Raw genomic sequence first — 22,493 nt, forward strand, 5'->3', positions numbered from 1 at the left:
TTTAGAGGCCACCACTGTGTTTACAGAGTCAGTTTTTTTCCCCATAATTTCATGTTTACTAGAATTGAATCTCATGTCATTTTATCACCTGATCACTCAGCATCATGAAATAATTACCCAAGTCATCACAATCAGCTTTACATTTAAGTACTCTAAACAACATTACGAAAAAACCAGCAAGGTCTGTTAGCTTCTATTATTTCCTTTTTTTCTTTTAACAACTGTGTCAGTGAAGGCCTTAATAACACTGCATCGGCAACAACTTATTTAATCTGTGAAATATGAACACTTTATTTTCCTTTTAACCAATTATTAACTCCTAAGGGGTCTCCCTCCTCCTGTGATATGACATGGCAGTGTCTTTTTTAAAAGCATTTGGTCAGGTTGTTGACAGCTCCTTGGAAATCCATGTACTTCTTTACCAGCAAGTACTTTCTTTTTCATGTGATCTCTGATGCCTTCAATGAATTCTAGTGGTTTATTTAAAAATAAATCTGTACTGTCTTTTCCCCTGATATCTGATTTCCTCCTGATACACAGGAATCACTACAAATCACTCCTGGAGGCCTTTCAAAGACCATCACATTCATGCTTCTTCCATTCCTCTGATTTCAGCAGTAAGTTACATACTAGTTGTTCGTTCTGCAGCTCCATATTTGGGTGCTTATACTATCCCAGGTTTAAAAACCATCTCATCCTGGAATTTTATTATTATATGACACAGTAATTTGTTCTGAGATGTCACTACTGGTAAATCAAATTTTAAACAGTTCTTCAGAATTATATCCCATTTCTAAAAAAAATTAATAATACTCAAGAGTGGGAACTGGACAAATAACATTGGAAATAACTATGTTAGTTTTTTTCATTTGAGCCAACCATTCCTTTTGCAAGCAGCTCATCTATCAGCCTCTTCAGCTCTCTTTTCTTATTAGTCTTTACAGCTGTAACAAGCTCCTCAAATTCAGTTTTGGGTGATCTTACTGTGATTTGATATGTAACTTGCCAGCATTTATGGTCTTTTCTATTTTCCTTACTTGCATGGGACTTACTTGTGCTGCAAGCTGTCTTATTACTTCTATTACCCTCCCTTACTAGTTTAAACTAGGTTTCTTTGTGTTGTTACCTGGGAGTCTGTCAGCAGTGATTTAAACATAGCCTTCAGACAGATTCAATTTTTCACCTTCTACACACATTTTTCATTTTTCTCATTTTTGTAGTCTTCTTCATAACCTACTTTTGACTGCAGTGAGCACTTCCTACACATAGCAGTCATTACTAAAGAATGGTGCTCATACTTTGTACCAAATAGTTCACACTGCTCACAATTTAACAACTGCATATATTTTTTGAGTTCTTGTTTTGCTCCAGAATGCCATTAAATGATGACACTTCGCAGAAGTTGGAAGGAATACATTTGAGAATAGCTTAAACATACTACTGACAAACTACTTAAGTACATCAGTGCTTACTACATAATTTATAAATAAGAATAAAGACAGATTAATTCAACACTGGGAGTTAGACATGGCCATTCCCAGGCATGCCACCAAAAACTCAGAGCTGCGCATCACCTGTGTGACAGAGGTGATGGAGGTGTTGTAACTCTTATCCCAGGTTTGTTAATTTTCATTTTTTGAACCTAACAGATCAGCCTGACCTTTGCATTACTCACATGCAAACTGCTTCTAAAAAGGACATTGAAAGAAAGTAGCACAGACTCAAAATTCCGCCACTTGAAAACTAACAAATGCCAGCTTCTTGGTTTGACACAGAAAGGGAGACATGGCTTGAGGAAGTCTTTCCACACATTACCTGTCTGGGACAGGACACCTTGGACCAAAGCTTCCCCAATATAGAAAACTAGCAGTGCACAGAAGTTGCAGAGACCACCACTGGCACTGCACCAGGCAGACTGGCCACCATGAGCCAAATTCTCTTCCCTGCCTACATAAGGAAATCAGAAGGGAGGGAATTCTTTGCTTTCTCCAGCAGTCCTGGCTCTTGGGGCACCAGAACAACCCATGTAGTTCAGCACACTGGGATTCTGCAGCAGAGATGCTAGAGTTCCCAACACACCTCCTTCTGCTCTGACTAGGCAAAGCCTGGCTGGGATACCTTGAGTACTTTGAGGAGGTTATCAAAACATTCCCTAAAAAAATAAGCACTTGTGGAATGGAAATGGGAACTGAAAGACCCTATAGAACCATTGAAATAAAGGAAATTTTCTTAGCCCGAATGGATTTTCCTTGACTGAATATGAAGGACTGGCTGAGAACAACAGCAATGCAAAAGCTCCTCAAAGACCCTCAGAATCCTTTACAATTGTCATGGAAATCCTACACAGTGATGTCACATGACAGTCTCCCCTGCACTCACCACTATAAAATATAAAAATACCTGAATATCATCACAGTATCACATGTATTTACACTCTTGTAACTGTTGACTGGGGAAAGCTTCATTACTTCCAAGAGCTGATGAAATATTTTTACTAAACAACAGCAGCACTTCACACTACATACATGTTACTGAAATACTATGGTTTTTTTTAAAAAAAAAAGGACTTGGAGAAGTTTACTCAAAAGTCAATTTGAGTTTATTCCGCTGCCTGCAAAGGCACTTTTGTTCTCTAATCCAGCTGTAGAGATCTCAAAACATTCACAAACCTTTTAAAAAATGGTTCCTCTATAAAAAATACCACATTTTGAAAATTCTGGTATCTGGTGGAGCAAGGAAGGCTCAGCTGGAGAAAACAAACATGGTGAGAAGTTAAGAGGAAACCAGGTCTTCACATGCACCCAGGAGAGATAATGCCCTGCTTGGAGTCTTGGCACATCTTGTCTTTATCTGAACTCTGGATTGTAGGCTCTTCTTTTAACAGATACAAACAAACAATGATTTTGGAATAAAAAATAATTATACTTACTGGGAGAGTTACTTTCTTCAAGTGGCATTCCTTTTGCAGTAGATCATAAACATATTTAGTAATGATCTAGAAGAAAAAAAAAAAACGAGAAAAAGAAATGTAAACAGATGCTAAACCTCTTACACTAATGACATACCCAGGCAGACAACTTTAAGGCTAGTTGGTAGAACTTCTAAGCACTTGTATATGTTTTGTCACTTATCTCAATTCTGTACTGTATCTCTAATTATAGAACTCAGAGCTTTACATAAAAAAGGTTCACTCTGTCCCTCACTGCTTGCCAGTACAAAGAAATTGTAACTGTACCTGTGAATCCATCACGTGCTGCTGTGTGAATAATTATGTGCCTCAAAACTAAGGATTATAACCAATTAATATATACTCAGGGGTATAAGAAAGGCTGCCTTTTGCAAAGAAATACTTTAAAAGCATTTTTTTCCTTAAGTAGGACTCCAGAAACCCTCTCCCCTGCAGGTTCACTTCATGAGCTACATGGAGAGCAGATCTTTAGCCACCCTCAGCACAGGTTGCCTTGCCATTTCTATTCACTGAACAGGGGAGGGGATGGGTCAAAGGTTTCTAAGCAGAAGAAAAACCCTGACTGATTCCCCACTATGGGGGAGTTTAAGTCTCTTGTCTCCATGTAGAAATAAAATTGAAATTTTAGACCTGAAACAAAAGGAATTATTTCAAAGAGCAACAAAAAACATCAACCTAGTCTCAGGGAAAGACTTGCTGTTTCAAATGTAACAAAGTTATTCACACTTCAAAGCCTTGCCTCATATCTAGGGAAATTTTTTTCTCACCCTTATACATTGTAGGAAAAGTGGAAATGCAGATGTAAGAACTTTCTAACTATTATTAATTTGGGAATTAAGCTGAGGAACAAACTGAAGTGCTTTGTCCATATGGGGCTGTAAAAATGGCTCAGACGTAACTGCCTGCATTTCACTGGCTAGAGGAGTTAGGGGGGAAAAAAAAAAAAAAAGGCAAATTAAAGAGGAAAGTAAGTGCTCATTAAGAGCCTTGGATGGTGCTTGCCTCCCCTTCAAAGCTTGGTGAACTATGTTTAAATTCCAGACAGGACAAAACCTAAGTTTCAGAATATTAATCCAAGAATATCTGGGTACAAACCCATCTGGTACTCTTTAGTCCAGCCCCTCAAGGCCACAATTACAGCCACCTGAACCCACAGCATATTAAGCCACAACAGAAATGTCACTGTAACACAGCTCTCCAGTGATAGCATCTTAACAACACACTATGAACTGAGCAAGTAGGAGCCAGGGTATCATAAACTTCAAGTTTAATTTTCAACAGGCACAATTACCAAATAAAGTTTCGATGAAGTCCAAAAGTTTTCATTATGTACACATGAGCAAAGACAATATGCAAACGTTTGGAACACATTTGAAGAAATTAAAGGTACTGATGAAAGATAATTAAAAAAACTTTGGCCCGTGCCCCTCCTTTCCTTTACAAAACCCCAAAATGTTTATTTGGATTATGTGAGTTCTTTGCTACCCTGCTCAAAAATGTTTATTGATAGAATTACGTTCAAAAAACTTTATGGTTTTAAAGAAAACCAGTCTTACTGAACATTACTATCTACAGGGAAACTGCATTTGGAGAAGGAATTTAGCTGTGAGCGATGAGTTGATTTAAGACATGTTTATCCCCAAAGCAGTATGTTAGGAACATGCATACAGTGTAATTTTACCTTCAGGACCAAACTTTTTATGGTTCACCGAAATCAACTTCAGTGTAATGCCAACAAGTAAAGCAGTTAAGTTCCTGCAGTCTCAGATGCTGACGGGGTACAGATATTAAGATGAGTATAATGATAATATGGCCACATACACAGACATTTTATTTTTCACTCTAAATTCAGGCATCTACTAACCACCAAAACCACTAAAAGAACACTTGGAAGAGACACAAATTGCTATGAAGAAAATGTATTTTAGACATCACTTGCAAAAATTTACCCTTTTTTTTGCAGGTATGTCTTTGTATCTATTTTTTATAATCTCTCTCAATTATTTAGACTGCGATGTCCCCGAGGCAGAAACAAACCTTTACTCATTTTTTCCACAGCCTGGCTCAATGGGGCTCTGATCCTAACTGACTTTTCATGCACCTCTCTAATATAATAAATAGTGACATAAGCTTTACAAATGGGACTGCTAAGTCAGTAGAGTGCTCTAAAATAGAGAGATTTGACCTAATGAATGCTTTTAATAAGAGTAAATTTAGCATGGATGTGCCTGGAAATTCTAGTAAAATCCTGTCCTACCTAGGAATATGGCTACAAGTACTGAAAAAGCTACAAATCCAACATTATTCTTTGAGTGCTGTGCTTTCAATTACTTAGTCTTTTCTACAGCCATTAAAACCCGAAGCTTTTTTGTTTACATAGAGCTAGTTTGACCTAGTATTACAAATACAGACAACTTGAATAGCCAGAACTTAACTAGTAGTATTAGCTTGTGTATACTGGTATTTTATCGTGAGATCTGAAAACTGTTGTTGGATGTTGAGAAGTGTCTTGTGACTTCTTGCATGAGAAGGTGAGTATGGCTGCACTGCATTAACCCTCCTGAACTAATCATCACTCATTTAGTCACTCACTATTTAGTGACTGAGGCTGCTCAATCCAGTCCAGTGTTAATTAACTCATCTGGGGCTATCAACAAGTTGTCTAGTCCAAGCCATCCTCAAGGCAAACTGCAACACTTGCTAGAGAACTCTGCTCATGTATCTCTACTAACCTAGGATATTTATGCTTTTTTTCATAAGGTGTGCCAACACCATAAGCTGTATGTTGCATTGTAATTAAAGATAATAAGGCTGCTGGTGAGCAGGCAGCACCACGAGATGGGAAAGGAAAAGGAATCAACAGTAAGGCTTGCACAACCTGTGTGAAATTAATTGCCTGATGAGTGGAGGAAAAAAATGGTGACTCTGTACATCTTGCATGAGACACTGGAAACTTCAGCCCCATTTTACAGTATCTCTGTTATTCATTGACTTCCAAGTGCAGCCTGTTAGGAAAACACATCCCAAATAGGCAAAACACCTGAATTAAGCATTATCAAGGCGTTCTTAGTGCCTGCTCTGAGAACTAAGGGAAAAAACCCAAAGACAGACAAAACAAAAACCAAGCAAATAAATCCATGTCTCCCTTCAGCTATTCTTCACCTATTATGATACTGAAACCTCAACATGGAGACAAACACCAAAGAGACTCTTCAATGCATTAAGTATTGGATGTCTTTAAACAGCAAAACTCTGGGGAAAAGGACAACCAAACCCATGCCCACAATATAAGAAGGGAACACTAAAATAATTCAGTTTAAAATAATAAACGTCCATTTTAAGTCTGCAAGAAACTGAAAGAAGTTTTATAACACATATCAAAGATGTCAAGCAGCAGCCTGGCACACATGGGGAATAGCAGAACTGCAGCGAACCCACAGGTGAACTTTTCCCTAACAAAGACAGCCAGGTACATAGACAACAGATCTCAACTTAGCGACTTGTTTTGTAACACCTACATCCTATTCCAGAGGAGCTGCTTCAGTACATACCACATCAAAAACATGCTGGGATGCAGTGAAGTGCACTGAGTCTTGCTTGTTGAGTTCCCCCCTGCTGTGCTTTACAACCCAAGTCCTCTGAATTATTTCCCCCCCCCAGAGCATTCTCCCACTTTCAAAACCAACCATGGGTAACTCTACCAACCACCAGACTACATTTATGAACAGAGGAGCAAACCTGTCATGGAGGGGGAAATAAAAAGACAATTCAAACTACTCAAACCTGCAAAATGTTTTCTCTGGAGTGAATTGTCTGCTTAAAACCTTACTAAAGAAATGACATAGGCAGGTGTGATTTGTGGCCTTTCACTTCTAAACCAGCATCTATCAGTAGTCACTGGAAATGGTTACCATGCAATGCATGTTCACGGATCCACAGCACATGCGAGGAACCTTTTGGTTGATACAAATTACAGTGTCTTTGAAGACAACCAAAAGCCACATGTCCCTCTCTTCTCCCATACGTGCATCCTTCATGACCAAAACACCAGCAAGCCTGTCACATGGTTGGTGTGTGGTTAGCACACGATAAAGAATGAAGCACACATGACACGAAAAAAGATAAAGCACATGCAGCAGTTGACATTACAACCACTCACAAGACACGAGGATGGATTACAAGAGCTTGGAGAAAGGATAAGGGACTGCAAGCTGTTAAACCAAGTTGTCCACACCATTGCCTGCTCCTACACACTTTTAGCAGATTTCTGGGGGAAAAGGAAACAGAGCAAATTACTGCTTAAATATATTCTTCTGGTGGACCAGAAACAGCTGGATGGATCTCAGATTTCACACAACATGCTCCACATTAACAGGTACTCAAAACACAAACAGAACCACCCCCTGCCACCATTACTACTCTTGCTACCACTTCTCACTACTGCAAGGATTCATGGAGACAGAAGTATTCTCTCAAAGTTAAAAGAGCTACTTTCCATCAAGAGTGAGATGTGCTGGCAATGATATGCTCACTGAGTGGACAGGAGGCTTCTGCCTCTGAAGATGTCAACTTGTGAAACAACACTGCTTGAACACCTTATCAGATCACTTGTTATTAATTTTTAAAGACAGTTCTGAAAGTACATGAAAGTGCAGAGAGTAAGAGAATCTAACAATACTAATTTTGCTTATCGGTTTTTATTAGTGGCCAGATTTTTCAGAATAATACAGATACATTTAAAATTAAGGAGACTGTAGCTAATAAAACATAGGTGTGATGGCACTTTTCTTCTTGCTTGACTTCCTAGTTTGTCATCAGTCATATAATAAAAAGGGTTAGTACCTTATTGGTGTTGTTAGCAGTTTATTATTCCTCTAGTAACGTTATGAGTTAAATCTACTCTAACCTGAGTTTAATCACCTACATAAACATAGTAGAGAAAAAAGAGACAAAAGTGGATATATACAATTAAAAATAATGAATAAGACTTGCTCAGAAACCACTAAAGTCTGACCATCTCTACCTTCTATAATAACTTGCTCAGACATAACTTGCTATGCTTTGAGTTGAAGTAAAGAAACATTCAAGACCAAAGTCAACATCAATTGCTTTTGTGTTCTTCTTTTCCTGAAGTACCACGGTCAGTTTGACTTTGCAGAGTACAGCAAGAGATTCACCATCAGCTCCCCAGATCTCTAAATGGTTTTAACTCTCGAGTTAGACCTGACATAACAAGTTACCACCTCTTCAATCTAACTTTCTCAATAAATGGATCTTTCAAGGGCACAGAAAGGACACAATTTTAAAATGATTTAGATTCAGCCTAAAAGATTAAGCCCCTCAGCACTTCCAGTATTTCCTAAGAACTTCAAGGCAGTGTACACAGGTTAGAGGTTTTATCACTAATCTTAAAAATAAACAAGCATAAACCACTAGAAGCAATGCCATTATGAGTAATGGATTTTCTGGTTTCGCAAGATTTGTCTCCTCATAGGCAATAAGCACTTTAGCACAAAAAAGAGAAAATGAGCATGAGAAGCAACCAATCCTTATAACACAAGACTACTCTACCCACAAGTTTTTCCTCTTTGCAGTGCAAGAGCAACAGCCTTCAGTGAAACAAATGCAAAATGAATTCCAACTGCCTGCCCCACGGCAAATCTCAAGTGGTAGGACTGACCCGACGCTTGCTGCTGTGGCTGGCAAAGAGGCAAAGGAACTTTCTGACATACTGCTCTTGGACACAGACCTACCTAAGAACTGGGACAAACAAAAAAAAAACACCCCACCATCACCCTGCCAGAACAAAAAATCCTAAAAGCTGAATGGACTTTCTAATGGCTGTGTTCACTGCAAGCTAAACAATTAAAAAAAAAACCCAAAATAAAATCCACAAAAAAAAAAATAAAATCAATGGCATTTAAAAAATGCACAAAAGACCTCACTTGGATTATAGTGTGGGAGAACAATTCATTAAGATGGAATTGACATTACCACTAAGGGATTTACTGTGTTTTCTAGTGAAAGCAATTCAATTCAATCACGGGTGTGATGTTCTGGATTCCGAGTTGGCTGATCACAAATAGGATCTCCAGATCTTTTGAGAGAAATAAATGAAAAACAACAGGGATTTGCTGTGAATGCAGGGTAAACTGTTGATGTGATTTGACCCAATGTTTTGTTACATGGTCTTTGCTGACACCTGTTGGTTTATTTTTTGGGTTTTTTTTTTTGTTGTTTTTTTCCCCCCCTTTTTAAGATAAGCATCACTAATTTTAGAAATTGATTGACAATTATTTGGCTTCAGAAATGGCTTAATTACATAGCTCATCTTATGAAAATTCTCAGCTATTTTTACATATGCACAGATATATAATATCAGCATAAATTAAATATCAGCAGAAAGCATGAACTCTATCCTCAAACCGAGATAAAGAAACAAAACAATGAAATGGTTGCATAACAAAGAAGGAAACTAAAAAGAGAAAGCCCAAAAGAATAAGAGAGAAACAAATAAAAATGAAGCTTATAAACATGCTTTAATATTCCACTTCAAGAACTAAAACTCAGGGTTATTATCTCTAAATTTCATATTAGAGATGAGTTATGAAAAGGGATCTGGAATAAAGAGCAGTAGCAGTTTTGATTACTCGTACTACTAACGAAACAAAGGTAGTTTAGGTGGAGAGGTGGTGTTATGCAGTTTTGAAAGGTTAAAAATCCATGCCAAACCCAACTGACATATCGGATTAACATAGTTAAAGCATACCAGCTTTTGTAGTCACAGACAAAAAAGTCAGTGATGTGTCAAGCATCTCATTTTGCCACCTTTGATTCCTCAACAGAAATGACCAGATAAATATTCACAGATGGACTGAAGGCTTAATTTTATGTAAATCCAGAGCAGGACTCAAATTAACACCTTCTTTCCATAGCAAGATGTCTTAACCATTTTGCCACTGTGCTCCAGTGGGTCAAAATAAATTGGATTTACATAAATTTAGCTAAAAAGGCCCATGGTGCTGACTGTTGCCAGCACTTTTTTTTTTTTTTTTTTTTTCTCCTTTCTTTCTTTTCTTGGCAAAAATTGTAGTTGAAACCCTCAGGAATACAAATCACAAAAATATTTATAGTTTCATTATTTAATAATAACTGCATCTCTTTTTACCAGGTTGTGTAAATGAAATAGATCACACCAGAGTAATTAACTCATTGCATACTTAAACAACAAACTTGGGAACCTCACTTGCTTTGTGGAACTGACAAAGCCAGCAGTTACCTTCTAAAAGAAATGGCAAGCTCTCTTTCTGCTTTTCTAGTCTACAGTTATGACACCTACTATTCTGAAAAAAAAAAATCTCCTTAGGGAGAGAAAAACCTGCCCTGAAGGCTTTGTCTCTTCTGGGGATATCAAGCTGAAGGTTAAGAAAATACTTTGGACACTGATGAACCTTTTTCTGTTCTTTTTCCTCACTGTCTCTCAGGAAAAGATTTCCTTTTCCTATTCCATGTGATTTAGCCCACCTAACCCAGCCTTGTGTTCTGCTGGCAGGCAAACTCAAAGAGGGAGCAAACTACAAAAAAACCCAGTTATGGCAAATGCCAGGAGGACTTTCAAACAAGAGGCAAGGAAGATTTCTTCATATATGACATGTAAAATTCTGACACTTTTGCTCTTGTATAAAATATAGGAAACTGTTTATTTTAACAACGAAAGTATTACTTAAAATGTCTTCATTAAATCTTATTTGGAAAGGTTAATTTATGTGGTTTTTTTCTGCTTTATTTTTAAAACAATCTTATGAGGAAGGAATATTCTTGGTAATTGAGTTTTATAAAATAAACTTCACAGCCCATATTACTTCATTTATACTAAGGAGACAGTAGGTAAGGATACTGTTAGCTGCTCATGAATATTTATGGTTTTGATTTCCAAAAAGCATAGTAAATTATTTCTTCCTATGAAATTAGAACTGAAAACCTAATGTGGCCAATGATGCAGCATGCACATGTCTAAAGACAGGAGTAGTACTTCTACTTAAGCTATGTGGGCACAAGTATCAGGAGAAGAGGAAAACCAGCTAAGAGTGAAGTTCTGTACACTACAATTTACTGTGTTTTAATCAATTTTACCTAAATACTTTGTCTGGGAAGAAATCACATCTCTCTTTCTCAGTCAAGCCACCAAGATACAGCCCAATTACATATGAAATTGCTTAACATGACAGCGATTAACTATGATCACGAGTCATGTTTTACTGTAAACTTCAAATATTAGCTTCTGTATTTGACCTTCTGCTGAATACAAATACGGTGAAAATTTTTTTTTTTTTTTTTTTTTCTTGCCCAATGGGACACTTAGCAAGCTCTAATGCAAATTTTGCATTAGAACAGCATAATACTTATCATGTCCAACTAATTAAACAGCTATTTCTAAAAAATCTGTGACACTATGAAACAGCCTGAGTTAGAAAATACTGTGAAAAAGCCTGTTCTGATGTCCACTTAATTACCATCTGACCAGGAATGGCTCATACTGGTGATTGTCAGTTTCCCAACAGAAGTTTGCACAATGGGATCCTTTGCTCTTGTGGAGGGGTAATGCATATGTGATTAGACATGTGGTTCGATACAGAAGTTACCAGCAGCAAATATATCAAGAAGTAAGTAAAGACAACTCCTACTGAACAATAACATCAAAATACTGTCTGCAAAGGAAACATCCTCACAGCATCTGGTTTCTACAGTTTTTAGAGTATTACATAGAAACACTAAGCAGACAATTTTAACACCTAGATAATGAAAATTGACATCAACAACAGTAAGCAGCAGGCTCGTATGCAATTTATAATTATAGCACAGCCACTAGTCTGCACAGCTCTTTTCAGAATTCTGTGTCCAGTGAACGGGTATTATAAAATAGAAAGACACATGAAAGACATTTCAAATTCATTGCATATGAAACAAAGTGAACACAAATAACATTCAAGAGAATGAAATGAAAAGGTGAGATTAGGAATCAGACAGATTTTTGCCTAAAAGCAACTTGTTCTATTTCAAGATAATTTGGTACCATTATCTCTCTGCTTTGAGAACAGAGCAGAGAATCTGCAGTGAGGATGACCTGCCCTCCACCAAGTGCAAACCTGTATTTATTGCTCCACAGGAGGTGCTCTGCTGTGACTGTGCATCCTCATCACCATGGTCAGTCCACAACCAGGCACACAGCCCGTGGGCAGAGGTTCCCTTTTTCTCCTGCTCAAGGCCTAATCTGGAGAGAAGAGGCAGGAGGAGACCAGCATCTCAGCACAGTCTGGCAGCAAGCAGGCCAATGAGTGACAGCCATCATACCACCATCTACATTTTGCCTGTAATCTCTTTTTCCAAGCTTCTCCTTTTCCATTATTTCTCTTCCACAAAACAAGACTTAAGTCATAAACCTGGAACTATCTTTTGGCCAATGTTCACAAGGTGGCTCTAAGTTAGCCTGGCTGATCTCCTGGGCACTTCATCACACACAACAGCATGTCCTGCTGCAGTCGTGACGCAGCCTTGGGAAGTTGCTCCTGCTGACTGCTCCTGCATTCATGAGAAGCAGAGCCTGCTGAGGGCAAAAAGCTACTGCAAAGGCAGCAGGAGCTCCATGGACAAAAAAAACCCATGGACAACGGCAAGGCACAGGCAGGCGTAAACCTGTACTTTGCTATGACAATCCCATTTCTGTCCCCTAATTGATGGCAGAGACCAAGACTTTCCATGACTTAATAAAATGGAAGCTTTGGGGTTGTCTCAAACAGCAAAATGCCTCCATTGATGCTGGAAACAATTACTGCTGCTCCTTTTGATAGTGAGCCAGACAACCTGGTTTTGGCTGGGTTGAGGAGAAATTAATATTGTGACTTCTCCTGCTCTTTGTGCTGCTGGATAATATGCCTTATTTTCCCAACACAATATTCCTAAAATTACGAGTTGTAATGAAGGATCAAGAACATACATGTTCCTGAATCTTGGAAATTGCCTCAAAGTTACATTACTACAACTTGGGTTAGGACCTTTTCAGTTACTGAACGTAGTCAGTCCAAAAAAATATTTACGGAACAGTACTAAAAATATGCATCAACCTTGTATTTACCTTGTAATTTACTAGATTTCTACTCACTTTATCTGTATTATGCCTAGGACTACAAACTACTTTTATGTCAAAAATTATTAGAAGGTCATTTAATACTGCAGCCAAATGAATTCTGCTTTCTAATATCTTCAACTGGTTTACTGATGAAATTGAAAGGTAAGTCCAAGAAACTTCAAAACAGAAGAATACAGTAAGCATCACACCAAAGACTCTAACTTTCCAAAAGACAGTGGAGGAAAAATTTTTTTTCTTAGGCAGACTGTGAAATGAAATCAGATTTCTTATAGTGAGATCCACAAACCCCGTCTTACAGATTTACTCTGGAATTAACCAATCATACTGTTTCTATATAAAGAAAAAAATACTCTAGAAGGAATTATTAATTATGTACTTAATTACTTCAGTTTTAGCTTCCTGATGTAGAACTGACTAAACCTGAAGCCACATACTTGCAATTCAATATACACCCTTGATCATATCCACAAGCTAATTTCAACATATCCACTGTGAAAAGTATTTGAATCGTATCCATCTACAACCATGCACATCTGGAAATGTTTTTGCATACTAGATATCACCATGACCACGAGCACTGAATTATGTTAACATCTGAAAGAACTGATCAGGCCTCTCACTTCATCATTAATCCTTAGGTGTAGTCCCAAAGTATCATCCACTGCTCTTCAATATTCCCAAAATACCTTAGTGAGAAGAGGTGAGATATTAAACTAAATAGGAGATTGAAACCCAGGACAAATGAGAGCTCTGCTTCTGGCTGACTGCCAGGGATACAAGCTCATGTTATCAAACAAGCTGTTTCCTTTCCTATTATTCATTGATCTCAAGGCAAACACTCCCTTACAGATCACTTTTGCCAAACACAACAGAGCTAAGCGGGGGTGTATATGCTACCAGGTAATATGTCTCCAAGTGCATCATGACATGTGTCTTGAGAAGCCAGCTGGTGGAAGGCAATGTGCACTCTGGGACTGAAACCTGCAACCACAGAGGAATCTGGGAGCAGGTGGCGACAGCCACACTAACAGCAGCACCTGGCAGAACCATAGCTCTGATACAGCAAGGACCTGCTCTTTCTTCTCCGAGTCTGTGTCACTTTCTGACTTTAACAGTCTGACATTCTGTACCCTTCCTGAACAAGTGGTTAGCAGTTGTGTAAGGTTCGTGGTGCTCCTTCTGAAGTTCCTGTACTTCAGAAAATGTCACTGAATAATTACATCTGACCATCTTACAAAACTTGGAAACCAGCACATTTTCTCTGTTGGAAGTCAGTTTCATGAACATATGAGCCTAGCCCCATCCTGGGGTTGTTAGCCTGGAGGAGAGAAGGCTCCAAGATGATTTTACAGGGTGCTTTCAGTGCCTGAAGGGACCACAGGAAAGCTGGGCAGGGCCTTTTTACCAGGGTTTGTAGTGAGAGGACAATGGGGAATGGTTTTAAACTGGAAGAGGGGAGGTTTAGGTTGGACATCAGGAGGAAATTCTTTGCTGTGAGGGTGGTGAGACCCTGGCCCAGGTTGCCCAGGGAAGCTGTGGAAGCCCCATCCCTGGGGGTGTTGAAGGGCAGGTTGGATGGGGCTTGGAGCAACTTGGTCTGGTGGGAGGTGCCTCTTGCCATTCAAGGGTGTTGAAACCAGACAATCTTTAAGATCCCTTCCAACCCAAACCAGTCTGTGCTTCTACCATGGTTATTTTTCTCATGTCTCACCGAAGCAAGTTCCATCTAGTGTCTCCTGTCTATCAGGAAGCTCCACCACTGGAGTACGGAGGAAGCTCTCTGTAACAACCACTCTCAGTTAGGGTGTTGCTCCTTAAAGCAGCTCAATTTTTTAACTGAACAGCTTGATATAACTTTGAAGCTGCCCATGCTTTAAGCAGGGGAGTTGACGGCAGAATCCCCAGACGTGCAACCAGCATTATTCTGTTTCTAAGATAGCAACCAATACCATCACTAAACATACCCAAGACATCAATACCAGCTTGTTGTGGTTTTGGCTGGGATAGAATTAAATGTCCTTATAGCAGCTTGTATGGGGGAGCTATGTTTTGGATTTGTGATGAAAACACTGTTGGTAACACAGGTATGTTTTAGTTGCTTCTGAGCAGTGTTCACACAGCATCAAGGCCTGCTGTGCTCTTCCCCGTGCTCCCCACCAGTGAGCAGGCTGTGGGCACACAAGAATCTGGGATGGGACACAGTCTGGACCACTGGCCAAAGGGATATTGATGCCATATGATGTCATTCTCAGCAATAAAGGCTGGGCTAAGAAGGAGGAACTTGACTGGGGACATCCAACAAAGCCAGGTTGGATGAGGCTTTGTGCAGCCTGGCCTAGTGTGGGGTGTCCCTGCTCATAGCAGGGCAGTTGGAAACTAATGATCTTTAAAGTCCCTTCCAACCTTAACCATTCTATGATTCTATGATATTCAGAGTTATCTTCTGATAAGGTGTTTTTATTTCCAAGTTACCATCATGTAGGATGGAGACCTTTCCTGGAGATGGCTGAACACCTGCCTGCAGCTACAATGGCATAAAAGACTTCAATGTTATTGTCCTGAACTTTCCTCACAAAGTTGTTAGATTATTCCCCCCTCAAGTGGGGCCTCCCCTCAAATGATAACTCCTCACAGCTTGACAGGAAAGGAGCTACTAACTGCCACCAGGTAGGGTAAGAAACATCAATACCTATGTAATAATTAAGCTGGCTTTAAACTATTGCTTCAAACTATTGCTTTAACATATTACTTTAAAATATTGCTTTGTTGATTATCCTAGCGCATGTCAATTCGTAACTAGCTGCTAAAGCTCTTACATTGTCAACTCTGGTGGAGTAGATACCCTTTAGCCCAATCACATCCTTATTATTGATAATAAAAGCTTGTTTTGTGTGTACATACACTCTAGTCTGAATCTGTACTGGGGAGAGTGTGCCTCCCCTTTAAAGATGAGCCAAGTAGATTTCTTCATCCCTTACAAAGATACCTCCCATAAGACACAAATAGATGTAAATAGTAAAAAAAAAGAAAAAAAAAAGAAAAGAAAAAAGAAAGGCATTGCTCCTACTTAAATGACTGAGTTTAGAAACAAGGTAAATTCTTGTAGCCTTTTGCTGGGTCAGTAAATGTTATGCCCACACAGGTATCTAGAACAGAAAAATATGGTCCTCAGCCATCACTCTATGAGTGAAGCTTATGCTGGCATGCACAGGAACAGCATCTACTCACAACTATCAGTCTTGTCCAGACACATGACAGGGAGATTTGCTTCTGTCCTTGATTCAGGTAGACGGCATGTATGATATCTGCTGCACTGATATTTTAGTAATGCATGTGATAGTTACCAGTCATTTGACTGGCAGGAACTCCCCAAAAGATGCATTCCTCGCACTGCCTGCCATAAACCTCAACCACCAAACATTACTGACAAAGCACTGTCGTGCTGGAAAAGGACTCACAGGTTCTGATATATCTTGGCCAGTAATTTATATGATGTTCTGGCCATTCACAGCTTTTACAAGTGTTGATAATTCTTTCACAGAAACAGCAACATTTGTACACATGTACACAGCTGCACACACACTGCAAGAGCTCAGTTTGCGTCTCTTGAGTGCTGGGTATGCTGGGAACACTATTTTTCAGTGAATGCTTTGGCTTTTGCAAAAAGCATCCCCCTTCTGCAAAAAAAATGCCAAATCCTGCCCCCCCTCCTCCCATGAAAGTTATATGAGGTTTTAACCTGAGGAAAAACCACAAAGAACCTCTTCAATGATCAGCACTATGGCCTGACACATGTGATACTTCATTCTGCCTCCACAAAAGCAGCTCCCATCCCAGAGTTTCAGTGGTTTTACCTTGCTGACAGCTACTTCAGCTATTTCCCATCTGCACTGCTACCTGCAGCTTCACACAGGTTTTTAACTAGCACACAGAACTACATTTGTTTTAAAACTTACAAGTTAAAGGCTTCTGTACGTCAGCAGTAACAGAAATGCTCACTTCAAAAATTCAATGTGCATTTCCACAGTACCAACTAAAGCAGGATTAAAAAGTTCTGCCAACAAAAATGATTTAAAAAAACCCACATTTTCTTCGAAGTTGAGATCAACTGTAACAATCAATCTTGATGCATTTAATGGCATAGAGGAAACTGAGTACCAAACCCCTGATGATCAGGCAGTAAGAATGCTAGGAACTTTCCAAGTACTTAATTTCAAGAATTCTTCCAGATACTTGTCCTATTTTTTTTTTTACTTTTGCTTGAGCCTTTTTCTGCCTTCTTACTACCTTCAACTACTATAATTCCTTCTTTCATTTTTGTCATTACCTTCAGATGGCTCATCCAACTACAGTAACACTCCTTTTGTGCCTGTTGTAGAAACTAAAATACTTAGCCTCCATTTTTCATTTAAGTTATATTGTTAGTGTTTTTCTATCCAACTCATGGAATAAGAAGTAAAAATATCAAAAAGGTGTCTCCCTTACAACTGCAGCTTACAGTGGACAACCCCCTCTTGTTCTTACATTTAATATTTTCCTCTCTTGTTTAAACATCACCTTTAAGATCTACTTCACCAAAGTCTTATCAGAACATGATGAAGGTACATACCTAATGCACAAAAATTAATTACATCTAAAAAGAAGTTCAGGTTATAAGACTTAGCAAAAACACTTTCAAATGTTTTACATAAGTATTTGTATTTTTATGTGAAATTTTCAACTGCACTCCAGCTGACATTGGTGTATGTCAGGTTTTATGTTAAAAAAAAAACACTTTGAATAGAGCAATATGTACTGGAAATGAGGACAGAAGACAAATCCCTGAATCTAGAAATTAAAAAGAGTTTTACATACTTTTTCCATGTTGTGCTATGGGGTGTCAGATCTATAGTAAAGTAAGATAAAGTTACCATTGCATTTACTAATTTACACTGCTGGACAGAATGTAAAAAAACATACGGATGGTCCTCTCGCCCCCAGTTAATTCAGCGAGAAGAGAAAAAACCTGTTTTTCTCTTCAAAGATCCTTCATACCTTAGCACCAACAACAAATTAGAAACCACTCTTTAAGGCTTTCCTGTCTCATATACTGCAATGACAAGTGAAATTTGAACTTTGTCAGGGCTGACACCATTGTATTGACCGAAAAACCCTTCTATTTTTACAGGAGTTCTAAAGTTGGTAGTAGAGGCAGAGAGGTGACATTTAATTAAAGATCTCTAATGTCTTTATTCATTATTTTAACACAGTCTTTTACTCTTTTAGATCATGGAGTATTTTTAGGAGATACTATTTCATCTTACCCTGACTTCTGGTTCAGGTTGGCCAGAGAAGCTGTGGCTGCCCCATCCCTGGCAGTGTTGAAGGGCAGGTTGGATGGGGCTTGGAGCAGCCTGGAATGGTGGGAGGTGTCCCTGCCCATGCAGGGGGGTTGGATCTAGATGATCTTTAAGGTCCTTTCCAACCCAAAGCATTCCATGGTTCTATGATACTCAGGGTATTGCTCAATAGAGGAACTCAACAATTTGGCAAATATACTACAAAGAGTTAAAAGGTACAACTACCCAAAAAACTCATGAGGCAAACCTGGAAACCCTGAATGTGAGAACAAATGGACACCATTTGTGAAGGAGCACAGCATTGCCCTGAATCGTGACAGACAGAATAGTGCATGACTGAAGACAAATGACTACCCATTAAGCCTCTCAATATCCTCATAATCAACCTAGTGAACTGATCTTCCTTATTAGTCATCACTGCAGCTAACAGCTCCGGGCATGCTAACTGGGAATTTCTGCTGCAGTGATCAACAGAAGATAACAGATACCAAAATTCAGTTGTGACTGAGTTAATGAATTGAGCAGCTGGAGCATCTTACAGTAATTTTAGGTTGTTTGCACATACAGAAATACAACGCTCTATTGATTTATAATTGAATTTTTTCCTTTCAAATTATTCCTATTAAGGGCTGACACAGCTGATACAGCTTTATTAAAAAATATCATTATTCTGCTGAATTTTAATAAAAATATTCCCAGAAAACGGAAGGATTCAGGTTTCTTGTTGAAAACACAGAAAGTGTTAAGTACTTTATCTTGGAAAAGCTGAAAATCCTGTGAAAGAGAACTAAGTCTTCCGGAGTTCTGCAACTGAGGTAAAATAATCATATTTTAAAAGAGCTGCTTGATGAAGGCAGTAATCTACATATCTCTGGTTTTCAAAAACTCCTGCCGAAACGGTAAGAAAACACTTTGCTTTTCATGAAAACTTTTAAGATCACTGATGGAAACAAGAACTGAACATTTACCAGAAAAAAAAAAGTGAACCAACTGGTTTCATCACATATGCTGATTTGTATTCTGCCTAAGCACTATTTAAATATGTGGTTTTTCTAGCCATCTTGTTGGTATAAAACATTTTTTCCACCATACCTTTAACAAAAAAGAAGCCAACTACATCCTGTCTTCCTTCCTTTGCAGTGAACTCTCTGCTGATGTTGGTGTTCACTATTCTATTAGTTGTTTTTTAAGTGGGAATGATTAATAAGGCAAACAATCACTCAATTCTATTCTGCTGTGCAATATATCTTGCTTTTTTTCCTGACAATAGGACAAAGAAAGGAATGGATACATTTAGATAAAATGTGGAATAGCTGTTTTTTTAATTGCAGCTACAAGAAAATGGTTGGTACAAAAGTTTATTAAGAACTGAGAGCCTAAACTTTTGCATATAAACCCAGGATGGCAAGAATGGTTCTAATTGAACTAAAGCTGCTGAAGGTTTTATTTTTAAAAAGCTCATGATTAACTCATTGAAACACTCCCCCTACTCCAATTTTTGTCTTCTTTTTAACAATTAGTGCCATTCTCTGAATTGCAGCAACTTGCAAGTGCTTTATAAACAACCATCTGCCTTATTGTATCTTCTCTGCTTTTCACTGTTTATCAATTTAAAAATGTAAAACACATTTATCAACACATTTATCAACAATGTAACAAATTCCCATCTGGGTTTATGAGATGCTCATAATTTCTTTCAAGAATCATGCTAACAATAATTATGAAACTATCTCTGAACCTTTCGAGTACTGTCATGTTACTGTGATGAACCAACCTACTGCCAATTGCTGCCTACAAACTAGAAGAGTTCACTGAAGCACATCTGACATAATCATTCCAGTAAAAAAGTCTTCATAAACAGCAGATTTTTGAAAGCGGATTTAGCATATGCAAATGAATATACTGCATGCAACAAAGATTCATATTTAAATTTAAATGTTCTTAGGTACTATTAAGAAGTGTTCAATCCTTGCTCTCTGTCCATCTACTTCACTCACCAAAAAAGTGACACTGAAGAAAAAGAGACTGTTAAAAGCTTAAATATTCCTAAAATTCTGGAGACAGTACACATACAGAATTTAGATTTTTATGTGCTGCCCCTACTAGCATTTTCTTTCTGTTATCAAAAGTATTGGTTCAAAAATGAGTGCAGTGAAAAGACTGGAACCTTATGGGAAAGTATTACGTGTGCAATAGGAACTACTATTAGAGAGAATGTCTATATCCTGGCCAGTTTTTAGGTGCCTTATCTAATTTGCTTAAAGCCTTCTACATCATGATTCTGTTTCACACTTACCTATCGTAAATTGAAAATAACCAGGTTACTATTAAAAAAACCCCCTGTAACCAATAAGGCACCGATTCCTAAAGAACTTAAGTTATAATTGACCTTGGTGTCCAAAAAGTGATGTGTCATTTAAGCTCCTCCTCCAACCAGTACATTCAAAACTGTCTATTCCTCGTGGATTCTTCTGTAATAAGAAATGAGATCACACTTTATTCTAAATATCTTGCCAATCACTCTCTTCTGCTCAGTTGTCTATTTCTGACCAAACGGCACAATTCTAAATATTTTTCGACATGTACTCACTCCACTGTAGAATTTTTCAAATGCAGAAACCTTCTGCAACATTCCTCAGTAGGCACGGCACGACATGCACAGAAATAACACTATCAAATTCCTTCCAAATGACACCACCCAAAATGGGATTCAACCACTTTCAAAAAAAAATAAATAAAAGGATGGAGTGAAATACTTCAATTAGATGCTTTCATTCTACCTTTGAAACATTACAAAGTTAGGAAGAGCTTGTTAAGTTCTCAGTGAGGATTTTTACTATCCCCATGAAAGTTTACCTTACTGGTGTGTAATACAAGACACTGCAAAAAAATCAGTTTACATATGCTCAGCAGACACCTCTTAAGTGTTCAGCATCTGATCTCTTCGAACAGAACCAACTCTTCAGCTGCTCCAGCCAAGCAAGAATCCCATGAAAACAAATGTCCATGAACCTGCCTATACATTGCAACACTATCAATTTATTTTGTCCTCTCAGTAAAGCAAATTTTTCCAACCACTAAATGACTAACAGCAAATACATAATAACAAGACAAGGTAACAAACACAATTTTGCTTAATCCATGGTGTGTACATATTATTTATTAAGTCTCACTAGCCAGAGAAAATCTGGAACATTTAATGATAAACTGTGCAAAAGAAACTGAAACTAGAGTGTAAGGATTTCTACTAATCATCTGCAAATTTTATTTGGAACTTGATCCTGCAGCCCTTATTCACAAGATCAGACCTATTGAGTTTATTCACATGAGATTCGGCTGCAAGATTGGACCTTAAGTACTATCAGGTGCACGTGCAGCCTATCATCAGATTTTGGGTTATTCATGTAAGAAGCCACCCTTTCAAATGCAGACTACTTAATGCTTCCTTCTTCATTAACTTACATGTCCTCTTCTGCTGCTCTATGCTTTCATTTGTGCTATGTAAATAGCTTCTTTCAGTCATCCAAACAAATAATGCTCTTTGCAACCAAGAAGGAAATTAGTAGCAGGTGAATGCTTATTTTTTAAATTATGTTGAGACCAAGCTGTTCTGTAACTTAAAGGAGATCTGGAAAAAAAAATCCCATTTTACTACTTAGCAATCTTAATTATGGGTTGTCATTGTCATATTTCTACATACTTTCTTTTTTTCCCCCTACATAAAAATATTAACCTTGATGGTTAATCTATTTCATTATGACCTCACATCATACACATACTTTAAAGCAATTTATTTCATAGGACAAGACTTATGTGAAAAGACTTATGTAAAATTGACTGTATCGTGTCACACACATAACATGCAAGGAATTTCTGACTTAGGTGTTTTGATTTTTTGCTTTCCGTATCTGCTCTACATAAATATAAGGTATTTTCTTGTGCTATTTTATGATAACTGTAAAAAATAACTACATTTCTTCTGCTACCTCACGTCTGCAGGTCAGGCAGGCTGCAATTTCAAGAGATGCTAGTCCTTCAG

The 22,493-nt window shown here is 38.1% G+C and overlaps 1 protein-coding gene across 2 annotated transcripts in view; it reads right to left on the reverse strand.

Moving 5' to 3' along the window:
• Positions 1-22,493, reverse strand: part of FAM172A (family with sequence similarity 172, member A) — a 251,007-nt gene that overhangs the window by 215,428 nt on the left and 13,086 nt on the right. For both annotated transcript variants that reach the window (XM_009993778.1, XM_009993779.1), the window contains one exon: positions 2,930-2,995. In XM_009993778.1, coding sequence (XP_009992080.1) covers positions 2,930-2,995 — 66 coding nt within the window. The remainder of the gene's footprint in view (positions 1-2,929; positions 2,996-22,493) is intronic.

This window comes from Chaetura pelagica, unplaced genomic scaffold, assembly GCF_000747805.2.
Source record: "Chaetura pelagica isolate M959 unplaced genomic scaffold, ChaPel_1.0 scaffold423, whole genome shotgun sequence".
Lineage (NCBI taxonomy): Eukaryota > Metazoa > Chordata > Aves > Apodiformes > Apodidae > Chaetura > Chaetura pelagica.